The sequence below is a fragment of the Castor canadensis genome, chromosome 2 (genome assembly GCF_047511655.1).
Source record: "Castor canadensis chromosome 2, mCasCan1.hap1v2, whole genome shotgun sequence".
NCBI lineage: Eukaryota > Metazoa > Chordata > Mammalia > Rodentia > Castoridae > Castor > Castor canadensis.
In genome coordinates this window covers 61,263,255-61,281,692 of record NC_133387.1, presented here as the reverse complement: position 1 = coordinate 61,281,692, position 18,438 = coordinate 61,263,255, and the positions used below count along the sequence as shown (strand labels likewise).

The 18,438-nt window shown below is 35.3% G+C and overlaps 1 protein-coding gene across 1 annotated transcript in view; it reads right to left on the bottom strand.

The window, feature by feature from the left end:
• Positions 1-18,438, bottom strand: part of Sema3c (semaphorin 3C) — a 149,112-nt gene that overhangs the window by 15,271 nt on the left and 115,403 nt on the right. The window contains exons 13-14 of the mRNA XM_020178631.2: positions 4,810-4,898; positions 1,851-1,892 (exon numbers count right to left, since the gene is read on the bottom strand). Coding sequence (XP_020034220.2) covers positions 1,851-1,892; positions 4,810-4,898 — 131 coding nt within the window. The remainder of the gene's footprint in view (positions 1-1,850; positions 1,893-4,809; positions 4,899-18,438) is intronic.

Below are 18,438 nucleotides of genomic sequence, written 5' to 3'. Positions count from 1 at the left end.
ATCCCTATTTAGGCATTCAAATTATAAGAAAACAACAGCATGATTTAAAATAAACAGTTATCCAGAAATATTTTGTTCATTAAATAAAGACTAATATAGAGAATGTGTCAGTTTCATTAAAATATTTTAAGCACACCAATTTATTTGAGAAAAGAATAAAGGTTGTTTTATTGGATATAGTTTACTTTTGATTAATCCTATTATTTTTGCTAAATGCAGAATAAGAATGAATTGAAAATAAAAGCATGAAATGGAAAATGACATAGTTAAAGTACTAGAAATGGTACTAAATTCATGGAATTTAAATATTATCCTTTATTTAATATCACCTTCACAATATATCTCCTTCACATATTTCACTCCTCTCACATGAAAAATAATACAGTATGCAGTTGCACAAATGAATTCCAAAATTCAAATAATCACTGCTGTCTTGAATCTGTTTAAAGGAAACATTTTCAACTATCTACAATATAAGATGTTGAAAACCAATGTCATATATGAACTACAAATAGGTGGAAACCTGAAATTTTAGGTTAAGACTGCTATGCCAAACAAATGGCTTTGTGTTCATTTGAATTTTTCGCTGATACTTTCTCTTTCCATTAAATCATTGTAAACAAAGGGCTTCCCTGCTGACTTCAAAGACAATTCTGACTTGGGATCTGCTCTCTAGGACATTAGGCAAAATGAATAATGGCTTCTTGTTACTTGGGAACATGTTTCTTATGCACCATACAAACATTTTTACAGGTGAGGTCTTTAGCTCCATTGTACCATATTTATTTTTCCTCATAAAATTTAGTCAAGTGAAAAGAGAACAAGACTAACTATGGAAAATGACATCAGCTCTAACAAACCAAATATGGTGAAGATCACTAAAATTCTATAATCCATTGTGCAAACATATGAAACTTTTATTTTCTATTCCAAGAAAAATAAGTCTCAGGCTCTTACAGACAGTGTTTGCAGAAGATCAACTTTATTTTCAGCAACTTATATAAATTAACTTTTTGTGAGAAAATCAGATATAGAAATTCAGGTTAGAGAAGTTAAATAATTTATCCATAATTTATGGACAGGTTGGGATTCAAACACATCTCAATCCCAATCTGAAGCTTACTCCATTCTGCCTACACTACCCTACTCCATTGAGCTGTTATTTTAAGATAATACCTTTAGGGCTAGAGAAGTATGTGTCTTGCACACACACACAGATTGGAGTTGTGTTCTTTCTTCCCATGACCATTGTACATTTCCATGTGATGGAAAATCAGATTAATTAGAAGATTTCTGAGAATTATCATCAAATATTTCTCCTTCAAATCCTGAAGCCTTAGATTTGGGGCTTCAGATTTTTATAAGACATGTGTAAACCCTAGAGAATAGCATTTCCTTAAAAATAATCACAGAAAAATTCATTGTGCATTTCAAACAAGTGACAGAAGCAGGAACTCAAAAGAGGATTGATTGCTCCTTCCAAGCCCTGAAGAATGTTGTGATGTTACAGTAGCCCAAACATTATGCTAAGTTCTTCCTTCAGATAGTTATTTTTATTTTACTTGGCTTCATATACTGTAATATTTGAGAATACAGTATACATAAAATGTTGGAATATCTTTCTGTATGTATGTTCTGCTCTGATGAACTTTTATACAAAAATAAACTATTCAGTCTTACACTAGCAGCCAATAAATTCTATATCAAAATTAAAGATAATTCAGTGCTTTATTTAAAATGGTATTAATTATTTGTTATGATCAAAATAAATTTTCAGAAGTTATGGAATGTCTTTTCATAACAGCAAAATATTTTACATGCAAAGAACATAAAAATTCTTAGTTTTTTACCTTTTTGGATGAGATTTTCATTGTTGTTATAGGAACATGATTCTAAAAGATTAGAAAACATATTTTAGTTTCTCATATAATCTTTTTTAAAGCCATTTTACATTACATTTCTTGTAAAAAAAAACCTCAAAAGTCATCATTTTTCTCTCTGTGTATCTATTTCTCAGTAAAGGGCATTTCCTCTTTTGGGACTAAGGGTGGATTTCTTATTGGATAGATATAACCTTAAAAAGTAGTAATCACAACTTAGTTACCATTATAGACATTAGAAAAAATAAAATTTGTGACAACTGAAAAAAGTCTATCTTGATATACTGAATTCATAATTGGATCTGGGTATTCAGGTAGTACAAGCTGTAGAAAGGTAGCCCATCTGATTTCTCCATGACAGAGACAATCTTCATAACACACTCTTGTTCACCTGCCAAGTGCTGCTCTGGGAAGATATATATGGGTCTGAACTAAACTATTTAATTCTCATTATTGAAAACAAAAGAATATTGTTAGAAAAGGACTTTTTATAAATGTGAATGAAAGAAAGAACCTAAGGATTCTTTGAAATAGTAATCCTTCTGAAAGTCATTCTACTCATAACTTTACTTCTTAAACATTACTTCCTTTAAACTTAGAAGTTAGACTTCTGATAGCCTGATGAAGATCCACAGAGATTTATTTGAGAAATTTAAGTGGAAGCAAGTTCTCAAAATCAAAACACATTTTTTTGTGTTTTCTGGAGTCATGTGTATTATAAACACTCAAAAAGAGAAAATGGTGTTATCTTTAACTCTCAATTGCAATGATTTTTGATTGTCATTTATAAGCACACACACACACACCACAAATGTTGCAACTGATGGCCACCTAGGCAACTGCTAATAGTTGATTCAAATTAAATGTAGAGAAGCCAGATGGATTTTCAGGAAATATAACCAGAGGAGTAAAAGAAGAGATCATGGCACTGCACTGTATAAAAATGAAGTGCCTGGTTTTCAAAAGTCACAGTAAGTTTTCTGCAGTACATCAGAGTGACACTCAGCTAAGGAATTTTTTCAACATAAATGCATTATTTCCTCACGTGCTCATCAGTCTATATCATACACACCCGATTATTTTTACCTTGCCTAAGAAAATGTGACATAAACATCATGTTGCCGACAGTTACTGTATTTGGTCACTGTGTTTCTTGATTTTTGACTTATCAATCACCACCACCCACATCAATAAGAAAGCCCACATAGTTTTCATTTCTCTCTTGGGCTGCTGTCCCCCACACACATTCTGACTGTCTTCTTCCATTGAGAGTTTATTCTTCATGATGATAACAACAGAGTAACTCAAGCAACAGACCATAAATACTTCTCACTTGACCAGAGTAGCTCACATTTCTTTAAGACTTTCCCATAACATATATGTCTGGGTAAGTGTCAAACTCACTTAATTAACATTTTCTGATAATCAAAAAAAGATATTTCAGTATTAAAAATTAAGTCTGCAATTTGGCATTTTTGCTATCTTCAGAAAATTACAGAATAAGACACATTACATTACTTTGACCACCAAAAATTGTTTCTGTTTAGCTGAATGAGAAAAATTGTATAATGTACAATGGAATTTTAGTTACTCTAACAAAACAATCGGTTTCTTTACAAAAAAAGCGTGAAACACTACTTAAATGGTCATAGTTCACATTATTTTATGGGCATACTTTTAATGTACTAATCAGTAAGAATCTAATGACAATCTGATGTTAGTATTAAAAAATGGTAAGTTTAATAACACATTGAGAAGTGGCCAGAGCTCCTGTGATTTATATTTACTTGATAATTTTTCCATTTCTTTTCTTTTAAACATTATTAGTAAATTCTAACAGTATTGTATCTTCACTATTTATATGCTCATGCATTCAATACTTTTAATGGCTATGTTAATGTACATTAATGAGTCAATACATTCTGAATCCACTCAGCTAAGCAAAGCAACTCATTGGACTTGCATTCTGCTTCTGGGAGTTCTGAAGTGTCCCTGTATTCAGTCATAGGCCAACTCTGGTCTTTTGTTGTCCTTAAGCCGTTGTTTCTTAATTGGCTTAGTTGGAAATAGTGATCTGCAGCAGGACTGATTCCCTGCCAATGTTCCTTTGTAATTCTAATAGCTCCTCTGGCCGTGTTTTAACCATCTTTTCAAGTATAGATAAGAAGGACCACTTGAACTACCTTGAACTATGGAGGTGGACTCTTAAGAAGGAAATGGCAAGGCAGGACACCCAAAATCCCCTCTCCTGGCTCACAGTTACATAAAGAGCACTGCCCTGACCAGCCAGATCTTAGTGAATTGAACTTTCCCCTGTGTACCCTTTTTGCTTGTTTGTTACTCTGTTTTTCTTTTAGTCCCCAGTCCAAGGACAAGTAGAATAGTACAGTGAAATCACAAGTACTGAGAGAACATAAGGCTTTAAGTGGTAAGGGACAACATTTGTTTTGTTAGCAAGAGTTACATTTGAATTGAAAGCAATAAAACAAGAAAAAAACAAAGCAGTTTTCTTGAAATTACTGGTTGCAAAAATATGACAAAACTTATCTAACAATCAATAGTGTGAAAGTATTTGGATTTCAGTGGCTTATGAAGCAAATGATAAGAAGCCTTTTCATGGCAAACTTTTCTAGACCTTGACCACAGAACTCATTCTTTAAAAATAATGATGACCAAAATTCTTTAAGTAATGATGACAGCTGAAAAAAAAGTAATCCTTTTATGTTAAGATAACTTGAAGTGTAAGAAAATACTTCAAAAATATTTGTTCTACATTTCTCATTTTATCTGATGTTTATCTACCAGCAAAAAATTTATAGCATTCATTTATTTGATCTTTTGTCAAGTATTTTTCCTCCCAAGTGGCTGTAAGATTAAAGAATTGCATTCATCACCCATGTTTTGAGATTAATAAAAGATATGGTCAAACCTTAAAGACTTCCAGTTCCTCCAGAATGAGCTCACCACTGGCAGAATTATTTGTAGGAAGAACCACCACCTTCTGCACAGTGCCCCGATCTGAAAACAAGGAGACGCCAAGTTTTTTAAAGGAAAAAAGACATTGAGAAGATTACTATGCATTAGAACTTCAAATGTTATTTATGTAAGTACTCATCAAAAAGAGATTGTATATATTAAGCACTACCATTTGTATGTAATACTTGGATTTATTTTAAATTGGGATTACATGCAACTCAAAAGGAAAAAATGTGAACACGTTATATTTTGTGCATATTTTATCTTAACCATAACTATGAGAAAAGGAAAGACTATCCAAAGTCTTAAGTCAAAGTTGTTAACCGAATGCGTTAAGTGAGTGTAATACATAACTTTAAGCTGGTCCTTGAAAATATTACTTCTTCAAATCAACATTATAAAGTGATGCTCTCATCATTTTCTCACATTGACCTATAATGATTTCATTATCTTAAAAGAGATCACTAGAAATAAATTTTATAATAATTGTATAATAAGTCACTAGTACCAGAAGATTGACATTTGATCTGCAGCTGTTCAAGAGTTTAAACAACGCAAAACATTCTAATCACATTTCAAAATATGGTTGAAGGAGACATCTAACTGTGATTTTATTGCAGGTATTATACCTATTTATAGAATTATTGTACTGTTTCCACATTTTAATCATTTGGCCATGTGCCTCTGCATATTCTTAAAATGCAGAGGAAAATTTTAAATCAGATGGACCAAACAAAAGCCAATAAAAAAAATACTCATATTTCCCAGATATTACTAAAAATAAAGATGTTTAAATAAGTGTAATACATATGGAAAATTTTATTAATATCAAATCAACATTTATAATTAAGATAGTTTCATTTAGTCATGTAATTATTTTCTATGCATATAATTATTCTACTCTATTAATCACATAAATTTTACATTTAAGAGAAACTAGTTGAGATTTAGTCACATGAAGTTAAAACAAATTTGTAAGTAATTTGGTAAAGTAAAAACATGTTTACTAACTAAATGTTTCCTTAAAATGATTAATTATTGGCATCACAAGTATCAAGTTATTACTCTTAAAATGTAACTGTGAATTTATAATTTATAAGTATGTATTATTATCAACAGATATATAGCATTTTTAAAGTTCAATTCAATGTGAAATATTAGTAAGAAGAATTACTTTGAACAGGACTTTAAAAAACTAGGACTCATTTAGTGCTTAATACTACAAATCTCAGATCTTACATCTCAGTTGGCCTCTAGTCCATAAGCAAGATTTGCTATTACAAAAATAATCCTGTTTCATGTTTAGAGTTTGTGTTTTATGAATCTCACTGAAAAACTCAGCTCTAAATTAAAGAGAATTTCAACTTTAAAATGGTGTAAACTAACAAGAACAAAAAGACTATTTAAAAACTATCCTTCTTCAGGAAAACAAAATCTAGAGAGTTTGCTAGAACACCACCTAAAATTATGAGGATATGAGCATATGGCCTTAGAAATTTCAAAGTTCATTCTGCAAATTATAATTTACTGCTTAAATTATACTAAATGAATAATACCAAAGCTTTGCAGCCTCTAGCTATAATTTAAAAACTGAAATTTCTCTGTTTTATTGAGAAGCTTCCTTAGAATGAGTCTTGGAACACTTTGGGCTATTTTGCTTGAAGATAAGTGATATAAGTAAAAATTGGAAATGACAAAAACACTTGGAGATGCTGTGCAGGGATATGTCAAGGTTGAAAATGGAGGAACGTGGTTGGAAATATTCCTTAAATTCTATTAACAATTTATTACACTGAGTGGTGGAAACTTCCAGGGCAATATAACATAACAAAAAATCTAATCAGAAAGCCAAGAAATTGTGACACCTAGAGCAAGATTTGTGTAGTGCTGTGTGGTATGTGTGTGTATATATGGGTGTATGTGTGTGTATGTATCTGTGTGCAGGTGTGTGTATGTGTGTCTGTGTGTAGGTGTGTGTATGTGTATGTGTGTGTGCGCACATATGTGTGTATGTGTCTGTAGTTGAGTGTATGTGTGTATGTGTATGGGTGTGTGTATGTGTATATACTTACACGTGTGTATGTGTGTATGTGTGCATGTGTGTATATGTGGATATAAGTGTGTGTATAAGTCTAAGTGTGCATTTGTATGTAAGTGTGTATATGTGCATATTTGTGTGTAAGTGTGTGTATATGTGTGTGTGCATATATGTGTGTATGTTTGTGTGTGGGGGTGTATGTGTGCATGTGTAAGTTTGTGTATTAGAGTGTATATGTGTGTATATATGTAAGTGTGTGTGTTTGTGTGTATGTTTCCATTTGTGTATGTGTGTTTGTATGTGTGTATGTGTGCATGTATGTATGTATTTGTGCATATGTGTGTAACAGTGTGTTTGTATGTGTGTGAATGTGTGTATTCGTGTGTGTAACTGTATGTATGCATGCATGTGTGTATTTGAGAGAGTATGTGTGTGTATATGTGTAAGTGTGTGCACGTGTGTAACTGTGTATGTAGGTGTGCATCAGTGTGTAAGTGTCTGTGTGTGATTGGTGTGTGTCTGCGTTTGCATATGTGTGTTTGCATGTGAGTGAGTGTGTGTATTTCTGCAAGTGTGTAGGTGTGTGCATGTGTGTATGTGTTCGCCTGTGTGTTTATGTATGCGTGTGTGTATTAGTGTACGTTTGTATCTGTGTATGAGTACGTATACGGGTACATGAGTGTATGTGTGTTTATGTATGTGTGTGCGGATGTGTGTATATGTGTTTGCATGTGTGTATTTGAGTGTGAAAGTGTGTGTATGCATGTGCATATGTGTATGTGTATAAGTGTATGTGTGCATGTGTGTGTATGAACGTGTGTATATGTCCATGTGTGTGTATGTGTGTACACGTGCGTGCATTTGTGCATCTATGTCTGTGTGTATGAGTGTAGGTTTGCACAAGTGCATGCATGCATGTATATGTGTGTACATATGTATATGTGTGTAGGTGTGTGTATGTGTGTAAATGTGTGTATGTATGTAACTATGTATGTGTGTATGTGTTTGCATTTGTGTATGTGTGTGTGTTTATGTGTGTATGTGTGTGCATGCTTGTGTATGTGTGCGTGTTTGTGTGTGTAAGTGTGCACATGTGAATTTGTGTGTTTAAGTGTGTATGTGTGTGTGCGAGTGTGCTGAAGTGTCGGTAAGTGTGTAAGTGTGTATGGGTTTGCGTGTGTATATGTGAGTGTGTATGAGTGAGTGTATATGTTTATGTGTGTATGTGTGTATAGGAGTGTGTGTGTATGAGTGTGTATGTGTGCACACGTATGCATGTTTGTGTACCTGTGTGTATGTGTGTGTTAAGTGTGTGTATGTGTGTGCATGTATGTGAATATGTGCATGTGAATCAAAGTGTGTGTATGCACATTTGTGTGTGTAACCATGCATATGTGTGTAAACGTCTATGTGTGAATGTTTGTATGTGTAATTGTGCATATATGTGTATTTTTATGTGTGTATGTATTTTTGTGTTTGTATGTGTATACGTGTAAGTGTGCATATGTGTGTGATTGTGTATGTGTGTGTATTTTTGTTTGTATGTGTATATGTGTGTGTATGTGTTTGTGTGTATTTGTGTGTATATGTGTTTTTGTTTGTGTGTATGTGTGTGCATGTGTGTATTTGTGTATGTGTGTATGGGTTTATTTGTGTATGTATATCAGCGTCTGTGTATGTGAGTTTAAGTGTGTGTAACAGTGTTTCTGTATATGTGTGAATGTGTGCGCATGTGTATGTTTGCATGTCTATGTGTGTGTATGGGTGTGTACGTGTGCATGGGTGTATGTGTGTGCATGCATAAGTTTGTGTGTACAAGTGTGTGTATTTGTGCATATGTGTGTGTATGTTTGCGGGTCTGTATGTGTATTTGTGTATGTGTGCATGTGTGTGCGTGTAAGTGTATGTGTTTGTATATGTGTGGGTGAGTGTATTTGAGTGTGTGTCTATGTGTCCATGTGTGTGTGTGTGTTTGGATACGTGTGTGTATGCCTGTGAATGTGTGTGTGTGTTTTTGTTTGTATGTGTGCATGTCTGTATGTGTCTCTGTGTATGTGTGTGTGTATGTGTGTGTGTTTGTATATGAGTATATGTGGGTGTGTATTTGAGAATATGTCTATATGTCTGTATACGTGTGCATGTGTGTGTGTTTGCGTATGGGTACGGGTATGTTTGTGTGTGTATGTATGTGTGTGTATGTGTGTGTGTTTGCTTGTGTCTATGCATGTATGTGTGTATAGGTGCATGCGTGCATGAGCGTGTATGTTTGTATATGTGTGTATGTATGCATATGTGTTTGTGTGTGTAAGTGTGCATATGTATGTATGTGTGTATGTCTGTACTGCATGTGCATGTGTGTGTATGTCTGTATGCGATGTGTGTACATGTGTGTAAGAGTGTATATGTATGTGTGTAACTGTATGTGCTTGCACGTGTGTATGTGTGTATATGTTCGTGTATGTATGTGTGTGTGTATATGAGTATGCATGTATTTGAATGTGTGCATGAATGTGTATGTGTGTGCACGTGTATGTATTGGTGTGTATGCGTGTCACCATGTGCGTGTATCATGAGTATGTGTGAGCATGTGTGTGTATGTGTGTATCTGTGTGCGTGTTTGTGTATATGTGCATGTGTATGGATGTGTATGTGTATTGGTGTGTGTATGTGCGAGTGTGCATGTGTGTATTTTTTGTATCTATGTATGTGTGCATGTGTGCGTGTGTGAGTATATGTGGTTTTTTGTTTATGTGTGTATATGTGTGTGTGTGCCTGTGTATTTGTGCATGTGTGTATGGGTGGTGTACGTGTGTATGTTTGAATGGGTGTATCTGTATGTGTGCATGTGCGAGTGTGAATGTGTGTATGTGTGCATGTTTGCGTTTGTATATGTGTGTAAGTTTGTGTGTGTGTGTTAGTGTGCATGTTTGTGTATGTGTGTGTGTTAGTGTGCATGTTTGTGTATGTGTGTGGGTGTGTATTTGTATGTGTGTGTGTGTATGTGTTTAAATGTGTATGTGTGTGTTTCTATATGTGTGTGTGTGCATGTGTCTTTTGAGTGTCTATATGTGTGTAAATGTGCGTATGTTGTTGTATGTGTGTATGTGTGCATGTGAATGTATGTGTGTGTATGTGCGTATGTGCATATGCGTGTGTGCGTATGTGTAAGTGTATGAACTAATGTGTGTAAGTGTATGTGTGTGTTTGTGTAAGGGTGCGTATATGTGTAAGTCTGGATGTGTATGTGTATGTGTGTGTATCAGTGTGTTTATGTGTGTATGTATGTGCATGGGTGTGTATGTGTGCATGTGTGTATGTTGTATGTTTGTTACGTGTGTGCATGTGTGGTTTTGGATGTGTGTATGTGTGTACATGTGTACATGTGTATAGGAATGTGCTTATGTTCATGTGTATGTATATGTGTACATGTGTGTAGGAATGTGTGTATATGTTCGTGTGTGTATGGGTGTATGTGTGCATATTTGTGTGTGTGTATGTGTGTGAGTGTGTATGTAAGTGGGTGTAATAGTGTGTGTATACATGTGCGTGTGTATGTATGTGTGTGTATGTGTGCATAGGTAAGTGTGTGTACTTCAGCGTGTGTTTGTGTGTATACTTGTGTGTGTGTGTGCATGTTTGTATATGTGTGTGAGTGTGTTTGTGTGTGCATGTGTATATGTGTGCTTTTGTTTGTGTGTATGTGTGTATGTGTGTATATGTGTGTATGCACATGTATGGGTGTGTATGTATGTATGTTTATGTGTATGTGTGTATGTGTGTATGTATGTGTATGGGTGCATATGTGTGTATGTACGTGTGCTCGTGTGTATGTGCGTGTATGTGTGTATGTGTGTATATGTGTGTATGTGTATGTGTGTATGTATATGTTGTATGTGTGTGTGTTTTTGCTTATGTGTATGTGTGTATGCATGTGTATGGGTGCATATGTGTGTATGTGTGTGTGTTTGTATGTATGTAGTTGGGTGTATGTTTGTATATGTGTGTGTTTATGTGTGTGTATGTCTGCGAGTGTGTGTGTGTGCATGTGTATATTTGTGCTTTTGTTTGTGTGTTTGTGTGCATGTGTGTATGTGTGTATATGTGTGTATGGGTGTATATGTGTGCATATGTGTGTGTGTTTGTGTGCATGTGTATGTGTGTGTAAGTGTGTTTATTTGTGTGTGTGTGTTTTCTCTGGTGTGTATGTATGGGTGTATGTGTGTGTATGTGTGCATGTGTGTATGTGTACACATGTGTGTATATATGTTGTGTGTGTGTCTGTGTGTGTATGTGTGTGTGCATGTGTGTGTAAGTGTGTGTGTGTATGTGCCCACATACACATACTTCTGTCAAATATTTATTGAATGTATTATTGGCCATTAAGGAGGAAAGAATAGCCAGGAGAAGGATGGGGGAGGTGTAAAATGTTTGCTTTCTATCATGTAATTATAAAGAATACATTTTATTTTAAAGTCTCAGCAGAGTTTTATGGTTCCCCACTGTAGCTTCTAAAGGTCACTAGCATTCTGCAAGACAACAATGACTTCTTCCTTTCTGAATAGCTACTGTGTATAACTATTGTCCCAGGAAAAATTACATGGTTACCTAGGTTACCTAGATTACAAAGACTCTCCAAGAAGACACTATCAGCTATGAACAGGATTAAGTAATTAGCTTGATTTAGCCATTCCATAATGTATACATATATTAAAACATCATGTCATATACCAAAATCATGCAATTTATACTTGCCAATTAAAAACTTTTAAAAAAATACTGAAAAATAAAAGAATTAAGTGAGTGTTTGTAAATAAGTCAAAGAGTTTCTAATTTTTAAATCTAATGTTTAAACTTACTGTAAGAGTGAATTTTTACATAACTCATAATTTTCTTTTGAAAGGACATAAAGATAACTTATTCATCCCTTTCATAAAACATTACACAAAGAAGAGGTATAAGATGAGCTAATAAAAATAATGCAAAACCAATTTTGGTCATTCACAGTAAAAAGAACTACTTTTATTTATTGTGTGTATTTTTCTTTAATTTGTTATTTTCCTAGTGAAGATTGAGTTCCCTTTAAAGAAAATGCTTGATTTATTTATTTAGTTTTTTGGTGTTACTGGAGTTTAAACTCAGGGCTTCATGCTTGCTGGGCAGGTGCCCTACTGCTTGAGCCATGCCTCCAGCCCTTTTTGCTGGTTATAGGTAGGGCTGATCCTTGCATATGACTAAACCCCGCTACTGACTGAGATGAGGTTTCGCTAAGTTTTTGTCCTGTTGACCTCAAATTGCGATCCTGTTGATCTTAGCCTCCCAAGTAGCTACTCTAGGTGAGAGAGAGCCACAAGGGGGGCCCATCTTAGAAGACACTTTTAAAGTATCCTTGGGCTGTATCATTCATTACTAAATAAGTAAGTAGACTTGGGTGCCTTCCATCCATTTTTTACTTATTGATTCAACAAGAAATTACTGAGTGCCTTCAGTGAGTCAGACAGTACAATAAATAGGCACAATACTCAAGAGTTCACAGTCTAGAATTTATGGTTTTTTGAGTAGTGTGTTCCCATTAAAATGTTAGTCACTGGGAGCTATGCATTCCAGAATGGCCATAAAACTCCCCATTACTTATGTCCACATAAAGCCATCTCTGTATCCTTTTGTTTGAAGAACATGATACAGTTATCAAATGTCTTCCTTCTAGGGGTGGTGAGAATGGTATTCTTTGAATGCACTCATAACTATAAATCCTTTTTATTGCTCTGTAGAGTTGGGATATTGCTGAATATCCTTGGGAAAGCATCATACTACAACAGTTAGTCAAGTAGACTCTTCTTTTTTCCTTTATGCCTCACTTGGCTTGTGTGTAAAATATAGACAGTAACTAATCCTTTTGTCATGGTTACCTGTGACAACAGCGTACCCAAAATCATGTCCCCTTCTTTTGGTAATATCAACATGAGACCTTTTGGAAACAACATGTTTAAGGGATGTTTTCCCTTCCTCCCTGCTCCAGTGAGACACACGTTTTGGGCCTTTCCAATAAGCATCCCCCTGCCTCTGTGATTCATGCAGGAGTGGGACCAGAAACAAGTCAGGGCCCAGCCATTTCTGGGAATTAGTTCAGTGGCTATGTTACATCTCTTTACGTCAGACTGTATGTCTGAGATGTTGAGCTGTTCCTGCTGCCACACGCAGAGATTCCATTTGACAATTAATAATGCAGAAGAAAGCAGAACTGAAAGATGCTGGACTAAGTTCTGACATCACCATTTTAGTACAAATTTCATTCTGTTTGACGCTGCCTTCTAGATTTCCCAATGGGGTAATTTTTTGTTTGTTTGTTCTTTTTAACTAATTAGAGTAAGGTGTCTGGTCACTTTCAGTTGAAAGAGTTCTAATTAAATGAATAAGAACATAGAAATTGCCTTGCATAGTGTCTGGTACATAGTGTATCCTCAGTAAGTAGAAGTTATTTTTATTTCTAACTCTTCCACTTACTAAGTTTTTAACAAAACTGAAGTCATTTTGTTTTACCTAACCTCAATTTCCTCATCTAAGAGAGATAGAAACTAGATACCTGAATACATTAAAGCATTGATGTGTGAATAAGCATGATAAATCTTAGAAGTGATCATAATGAAAACTGATACACAAAGATAATATAATAGACTCATCAATCCACACTAGTGATTTTAATTTTCTTTTGTTTAATTAAATACTTAAAGAAAATTCCTCAGACAAGCTTCCTTTCTGCCTTCTTTATTTTAAATTACCTAGGTCTTTCTAGTACAGGAATCATAGCAATCATCTTTAAACTTTCCTGTCTCCAGCCAAGAGATCAGCTTGCATTTATAGCACAGTGGGTGTTGGCTGTCTCAAACAAGTGATCAAACATAGCTCATTACCCAGCAGGTCACTTGAATAATCATTTGTATATCTGTCTCCTGGGTTGCATTTTAACTAAAGTCCTTAGAGGGTTTCCTTGGAAACCATGAACCAAACTGTGCTGGCCTCTGGATTTGGGGGAACACTGCCTCCTTAATCAGATATAAGGAGTACCCTCTCCGGCTTCCTAACTTATAAAAATATTCTAGTCAGGTTGGACTCATAGGTGTGTGACTGACTTACACTGTCACCCAGCTTCTGTGCTCAGAAGTGCTGCAAGTTGAATTCAATGATCCACTGTCATCTTCCTGAAATTCTTAATACTTTTTAAAAATGTCCCTGAATTTTTATTTTATACTATGCCCTACAAATTATGTAACCACTCTGTGATTCTAGAAGATGATAATTAATAGTAATTCATACCAGGTAAAAACCTGTCATATTCACTTTACCAAAGATAAACATGCAAATCTCAAACCACATATCTGTCTCTTCCTCCTTTTCCTGTCTTCACCACCATGACTCTACATGTCAGCCTAGACAGCCCAGCACATGGCTTTAGAGCTAAAGAATTATAGGAGAATCAGCTATAATTATAGTATTTATTAATTAGAAGGACTATTATAAAACCAAAAATGTCATCTGTTAAATGGCAACTCTACTATAATTTTCTGGGTTAATTTGTTTATTAAAATAAAGATGATTTTAAGACAAGAAAAGAACTGCAAAACCTCTGGCAGATGAAAGTTTTACCGAGATGCAGGAAGTATGACTGGGTGTCTTGCACTTAGTTCTATAATTAGATCTTACCACTTGGCTTCCTTATTTCAAGTTAGGTCATTTAGATGTAAATAGATGTCATTTCCTTGCTAGGTTACCAAACTGTTACTACATTCTTCTAACATCATGTTTTTAGTTTGAGAACAAAATTGAATCATGAGTTTAAAAAGTCTTTTTACTAGTTTGCAGAATCTACTTTTAGGAGGTGCCACTCTACTCAGACAAGCCTCCTGGTACAAAAGAAACACATGCCAGGCTCACGTGGTGCTAACTACCTCACCTGAGCTGCTTGGGAGACTGAGATGAGGAAGATCACTGTTCTAGGCTAGTCCAGGCAAAAAGTTTGTAAGAGAGTATTTCAGGTGTGTGGTGGCACACACCTGTCATCCCAGCTATGATGGGAGGCTTGAAATAGGGGGACCATGGTCCAGGCCAGCCTGGGCAAAAAGCGAGACCTTATATTCCAAAATAACCAAAGCCAAAAGGGCTGGAGGTGTGGCTCAAGCAGTAGAGTACCTGCCTCACAAGTGTCAAGCCCTGAGTACAAACCCTACAATCACAAAAAAAAGAGAGAGAGAGACAGAAATAAATGCACATGTATTTCCAAACCAGGTCACTTGGCACAGTTTCTCACACATAGCAGTTCAGTTCCTCACACAGTGAACCTTGCATAGTTAATTGAAGAGCTGTGATATTGACATCTCTAGTTTCTGCCCCAGCTGCCACTGAGCCCCAGTTGGTCACCAACACCATCTAAGTGCCTCCATTTGATGGGAGGCCTTTGGAATGGCAGTGTCCATAGAAACGATTTAATCAGCAGCTCCCCATGTGCTGACGCTAGAGTTTGTAGGACCTGTAGAACCTTTTAGAAAATTTCAAATACTTTTCTGCATTGTGAGGAAAATACAGTATTACATGACTTCCAAGTTCATTTCCTAACATGACCTGGATCCTTAGCCCCTATTAGGCAAGTAGTTATTTTGCCTTGCTTTGATTTTGCAATATTGGGGTTTGAATGGGCCTCTCTACCACTTGAGTCATACCTCCAAACCCCTTTTGGTTTAGTCATTTTTCATGTAGGGTTTCACACGTTTTGCCTGGACCAATCTGGACCAAATCCACCTACTTACACTTTCCGTGTAGTTGGTATCACAGACACATACTACCATGTGAGCTTTGTTGGTTGAGATGGGGTATCCCTAACTTTTTGCCTAGGCTGGCCTCCAACCACAGTCCTCCTGATGTTTGCCTCCCAAGTAGCTGGAATTGTTGGTGTGAACCACTGCGTCTGGACATATACAAACAATTTCAAAATCTTTTTTTTAGATTATCTCACTCCAAGTCACCTAGGTAGTTTACTGAAAATATAGATGCTGTTTCCCATATTTGACCACAGACTTAGAATTTTTGGAAATACTGCATATTACCAAGCTTTACAAAGAAACATGTATCTGCTCAAATGGTGAGAACCATGAGACACATGAAGTAATAATTCTTTTTAGTCTGCTTAACTTCTTGGAAGTTGTCTATAGTTGTCAAAGAGAGAACTACTAAGTGATTTTTAAATATAAAATTGTCAAACTTTATTTTCATTTTGTCTAAATTTAGCTCAAATGAAGCACTTTCTACTAAAGTTTAAAATAACTTTTGTGTAACGTAATAAAACAGTAATGTAAACATTCCAAGCAAATCAAATGAAGTGTTAAGGCTGGGTCATGTCTCAGGTGGTAGAGCATTTTTGTTCCAAAAACAAATTTTAATATAAGCAAAGGAGTTTCAGATTTTTTGAAAATCAAAGTATAATACATACATACATACATACATACATACATATGATTTATGAAATTGACAATAGAAGACTAAATCTCAGTCTGCAAATGTTATAATTAATCATAAAGCTTAGAGCTGGCATGGCTATAAGGCAAGAGAAATGTCACCATGGTCACTGATCATGGGAATAACGGATGTTAGTACAGTAAGACCAGACAAACTGTTATGAGGCAACTCCTCTTAAGTCACGAATAGCATGCAATGCAAGGCTAAAAGAAAGGGTATGCACAAACTGTCCTCATCATCATCCACTTCCTGCCTGGGAACGATTTCCCAACAGAGATTCAAAGAGTTCGTGTCCAGGAAGAGCATGGAGGCCCCACTTAGATAAGGAGGGAGATAGGAAAATTTGAAGCAGAGAAGGAAATGAATTCTATGATGTAGAGTATCAGGAAGAAAGAGAACTGCTTAGCATGGGATTTCACAAGTCCACGTGGAGACTCCCTGTGAGTCTGACTGAGTGTTGGGTGGTACCCTCCTCAGGATAAGGACATTGAGGCTTAACAGAGTGCAGCTGCTAAGGGGGAGAATGGAACAGATAAATCACCATTTCTGCAGTTCTATAGGAAAATCAATGCTGAACTGCTGGGCAAAGCTGGAGTTCTGGCCTCATTTAGATTTCATTCACACCCTGTTAAACTGTTGGCATCCAGATGACACAAGAAAGGCTGAGCTTTTTGGTGTAAGTTTCACATTATGGAGTAAGACTTAGTTTAGGTCTCTCCTAAGAAAACTTCCAACCAAGATCTCGTAAGACATGGAGATGAGAGTTTGGAGTTCGATTCATGAGAAACTGGAGTGACTTACTTTGAGCATGAATTCTAATGAATAATAAAACAAGACCAAACAAGTTTAAGGTCAACAAAGTGCATGCTGTAATAATAATTAACACCATGTAGAGGAGAGTAATAGAATGCAGGGCCAAGGTATTATCCTCGATGTCCAGCACTCTATAACCAAATCCATTATACATAAAAAAGACAAGGGAAATATGATCAAGCATCAAGGAGAATAAATAAATCAAGATAACCCAGATGTTTTAATTAGCAAATAATAATTTTAAAGCAGATACACTATTATAAACTTGTTCAAAGAATTAAAAGGAAACATGCTACCAAATGAAAGGAAGACATGTTATTGAGTGAACAAAAAAGGAAATTTCAACAAATAAATAATAAAACATTAAAAAAAAGTGTAATAGCAGATTGGTAAGTTGGAACTGAAAGTAGAAAAATCAATGAACTTAAAGATAGATCAATAAGAATTTATCCAACCAGAAAAAATGGGACAGAAGCGATGAAATGAATCTTGTGGGCTACAAGATATCATCAATTTGCCTCACATTAGAGTTTCAAAAGGGGAACAGACATATATGGGGGAAAAAACATAGGAAAAAGTAATGGCTAAAATTATCCAACATTGATGAAAAATATTGCATTTCAGATCCAATAACTCATCCAGAACCACGACAAGCAAATACAAAAAGTGTCAAGCCTTGGCACATTATATGCAAACCACTAAAAACAAAAATCCAGGGAAAGAAAAGCAATCCTTGGTAGCAGGAAGAAAAAAAAAAAAAAACAGACACTGATGTAAAAGCAAGCAATGATTACTGATGACTTTTCATGAGAAATAATGGAGGCCAGAAAATAGTAGAATGATATTTTTAAATGTTGAAAGAATAAAAATGGAGATTCTACCTCAAAAAACCACAAATAGAACTGTTATATGATCCAGCAATTTCACTCCTAAGGATATACCTGAAGGAATGTGAGTCAGATTACTACAAAAGCACCTGCACACCCATGTTTATTGCAGCACTATTCACAATAGCTAAGCTATGGAAACAGCCAAGATGCCCCACTACTGATGAATGGATTAAGAAAATGTGGAATTTATACACAGTGGAATTTTACTCAGCCATAAAGAAGAATGAAATTTTGTCAATTGCAGGTAAATGAATGGAACTGGACAACATCATCTTAAATGAAGTTAACCAGAATTAGAAGGCCAAAAACCACACATTTTCTTTCATATGTGGAATAC